The 3767-nt window shown below is 47.9% G+C and overlaps 1 protein-coding gene across 11 annotated transcripts in view; it reads right to left on the bottom strand.

The window, feature by feature from the left end:
• TESC (tescalcin) overlaps nt 1–3767 on the bottom strand; it is a 31204-nt gene that overhangs the window by 1538 nt on the left and 25899 nt on the right. For 6 of the 11 annotated variants that reach the window (XM_006016790.3, XM_025192872.1, XM_025192922.1 and 3 more), the window contains 4 exons: nt 3471–3551; nt 1477–1616; nt 1192–1253; nt 971–1078 (listed from right to left, as the gene is read on the bottom strand). In XM_006016790.3, coding sequence (XP_006016852.1) covers nt 971–1078; nt 1192–1253; nt 1477–1616; nt 3471–3551 — 391 coding nt within the window. Of the gene's footprint in view, nt 1–970; nt 1079–1191; nt 1254–1476; nt 1617–3253; nt 3369–3470; nt 3552–3767 lie in introns of all 11 variants that reach the window. The other 5 variants (XM_025192881.1, XM_025192875.1, XM_025192911.1 and 2 more) reach the window with 2 other exon arrangements.

Genomic DNA, 3767 nt, shown 5'->3' with positions numbered 1-3767 from the left:
TGGGGAGGAAAAGAGGCCCAGCCTGTGTTTTGCTGGCACAAGCTGATATTTGGGAGGTCAGAAGGGGCTCTGAGGTGGACTGAATGCAGCCAGGAAGTCACAGACTGGAAATCCAGTCCCCAGAACAGGACTTCAGGGGACTAATGCTGTCAAAACAGAAGGCGATTACCGGACTGGACTTCCAGGGCATCACACTCCAAGCAAATAGTCACTGCGCTACTGGCTGCTGTCCAGGGCTCCCAGTCGACAGCAATCACCTGCTTCTCAGCACAGCAATAAGCTTTAGTCAGAAACTGCAGCTGCTTATTTTAAATGCCTCAAAAGAACAGGCACCAAGCAGTGCCTCCTTACAACAGGGGGAGGGTGACTGGTGGGGGTTTGGTATTCCTTCAGTACACAAGTTCCCTGGGCTTCTTACATAACTGTGTGCAACAAAGGATGGCAGAAACTTCCATCTACACGGAGCTCCTCCCCCCACAGGGTCTCAGGCTCCCTGGCCTCCTGGACCAAAGAGAGGTCTGCAGGCTCCAGTCCTGTAAGGTGCTGAATATATTGCTTTCAGGGAGCCCAAGAACATGCTTAGGCCTGGGAAGAGGTGTCTGGACAGGTCCTGGGACTGCATCTGGGCCAGCTGCTCTGCAAGACAGAGCTCTGATGAATTTTGCATGCACAAGTGGCTGCATCTAAGAGCAGCAGACAGGGCACAGGAATAGCCACCCTCCCCCAAACAACAGCACCATGTAGAAAAGAGCCATGTGATCCCATAGTGTTTAGTATGGGAGTGCAAGACACAGTGCACAGCACAAGGCCCATGTGCACTGCAGCAGACAGCAGGGCGCTGCCCAGAACAACTCAGTGCTACCCAATGTTTGCTTCCACTAAACAGCACCAAACTGCCCCATGGGGCCTCACTGCAAGCTCATCATGCTACAGTGCCTACACAGCTCTAGACCAAGCCAGTGGCTACTACCATTTGTCCAACACAGATGCTGGCAGCCTCCATCATGGCACCATCTGCAATAGACCTTGCTGACTCCTTCTCCAGGTGGGGGTTTCCAGACAGCAGCTCTTCCACCACCTACCAGGGAGTGAGAGGAAGGAAAACAAGGCAGCTTTAGAGGTTGCAGAGAGCATTTGGAGAGAGACGCTGGGAGAAGCGCGGGGGGGAGGGGGGCAGGAACAATACATTACATTTCGGTACTCCTGCAGTGTGATCTTCCCATCATGGTCTGAATCGTACATATGAAAGAGAACTAGGAAACACGAGGCACAAGGCAGCAGTGGAGTCAGTCCAGGGCTCCAGTGGCTCAGAGCCAAATCATACCCATGTACCCCAAGAACCCAATGCTTACTGCAAATAGAAGGGACCACGGAAAGAGCTAGAGTAGGGATCCTGGGCTAGGGGTGGTGGGCCTCACCATGCAGGCTGCCTCTAAAGCCAGGGACCTCAGGGTGGGGACTCATGGCAAGTCTCACATTTTAGCTTTTCTTTCCGGAAGTGATCTAGCTGTTCTTCATTCATGTTCATCTCAATCGGCCGGAAATAGGACATGATGGTCAGGAAGTCTTCAAAGTTGATCTCATCAGCTAACCCATCTGACTCCTGTCGTAGATTCCTGCAGAGACACCGGATAATGAAAGTGACACAAAGGATAGCCATAGTGGCACCTGCAGTGAGAATCCAGCCAGCAACTTTCCATACCGGGTCAGAAAATAGACCCAGTTAGGTCACCATCTCCACCCGTTCTAGCACAGGATTGGCTACTGACACTAATAGGTTGTCAGGTTCAGTGTTAAATGTCCTAACCAACAGGACTCCCACCACTTTCCTTAGGAGGCCAATAATCATTATATGTATTGATTAAGCATCCAGAGGCAGGTACTGGGCACTGACCAAACAACAAAGGACAGTCCCTGCCGTTAAGGAAGAATCATCCCTAACTAAACCATCCTAGACAAGCAACTGTCCAACCTGTTCTTGAAAATTTCCAGGGTGTGGATGTGGGATACAATCAATGAGCGGCCACAGGTGGATATAGCCAGCCAGGGAGCACAAGGGCAAGAGTGAAACTGTTGTAAGCAGCATAATGAGCAAAAGTCAGGGCTTGTTCCTGCACTGAGTTGTTATCATTAACTCTCCTCCTAATATTCAGCCCTAAATGTTCTTGTTCTGATGTCACCCCCGTTTAGGTCTTTAAAAAAAACAAACGACACAACAGCCCCTTAATACTCATCCACAGGCACAACCTGTGATGTGACTCAGCCTGCCCATACAATCAGAGTAATCTCTGGCAGCAGGCTCCAGCCTACATTAACTCACATCCAGGCTGCAGACAGACAAAACAATGATACTGATTTAAAATGAGAAGGGAGAAAGGGTGGGGAAGACTTCCCATTTGCAAGCTCAGGTCAGCTAATGTTGCAGCTGTTTCACCCCTCCATTCCTATCTGACAAAGTGGAAACTAAGCTAGGGCAGTGTACCCCAGAATCAAACAGCTGCTAAATTACCAAGGTTTAGTTTCCACTTATTACAGTGAAGTGTGGACATATAGGAACGTAGGGCTGGGAGGGACCTCAGGAGTTCATCTAGTCCAGCCCCTTGCTTAAGGAAGAATCATCCCTCACTAAACCATCCTAAACAAGCATCTGTCCAACCTGTTCTTGAAAATGTCCAGGGTTTGAGATTTCACACCTTCTCTTAGGCAGCCTTTTCCAATACTTACTTACCCTCATAGTCAGGCCGTTTTTCTTTATCTCCAAACTAAATTTCTCCTACGGTAATTTGAGGCCATTGTTCCTAGTCCTGTCTTTTATGGCCACAGAGAATAGTCTATCTCCATCTTCCTTATAACTATCATCAGGTATTTGAAGACTGTTAGCAAATCCTCCCTCAGTCTTCTTTTCTCCAGACTAAATAACCCTAGTTCTTTCAGACGTTAACCATAAGTCATGTTTCTCAGGCCTCTAATCATGTTTGTCATTGTCCCCAGGACTTTTTCTAATATGTCCACATCTTTCTTGAAGTGCAGAGTCCAAAACTAGACATGGTACACCAGGAGAAGCTTCATCAGTGCCAACAGAGCAAAAGAATCACTTCTCTTGATTTGCAGGTGACACTGGTTAAGAGAATCTAGTATTATGTTGAATGAATAGGTAAGAATGAACTAGCTAAGCTGAGACTGAAATACAGGACATCCTGCCTCCCCACAGTTGATATAATTGTTTCAAGTATCTATATCCAGTTATACATACCAGTCTCTTTGTAGTATAAACCATAAAAAGTCCTGCTTAAGGGACAAGCATGTTCATCCACGGAACAGGTAGGACACAGGCCTACCCACTGCTGACCTGGCACAACCAGCCATTGCTTGAGATGAAAATGAAGTCTGTTATTTTTTAAGGTCAGCGGAGGAGGACAAATGTGATTACATCAAACCTCCCCGATAGCTGCCAGGGGTGCTCCTCTTACCTCTTGTCAAAAAAGGCATGGACAATTTTTGATCTAATTGGGTTGAACTCTAGGTCAGGGATGTTGTCAAAATGCTCCTTGCTGTAAAAAAAAAAGAAAACATGAAGGAATCAGCTATGCATGGATGAGTCTGAGTGTAACGGAACAACAACATCATAGAATTATAGAAGTAGGGTCGGAAGGGACCTTGTAGATCTTCAAGTCCGACCCCCTGCCTGGGCAGGAGGGAAACTGGGCTCAAGTGACCCCAGCCAGGTAGGCATCGAGCCGCTTCTTAAAGACCCCCAGGGTAGGAGC

This window comes from Alligator sinensis, unplaced genomic scaffold (genome assembly GCF_000455745.1).
Source record: "Alligator sinensis unplaced genomic scaffold, ASM45574v1 scaffold216_1, whole genome shotgun sequence".
Taxonomy (NCBI): domain Eukaryota; kingdom Metazoa; phylum Chordata; order Crocodylia; family Alligatoridae; genus Alligator; species Alligator sinensis.
The sequence above is the reverse complement of the archived record's forward strand: the minus strand, read 5'-3'. Positions and strand labels throughout refer to the sequence as shown.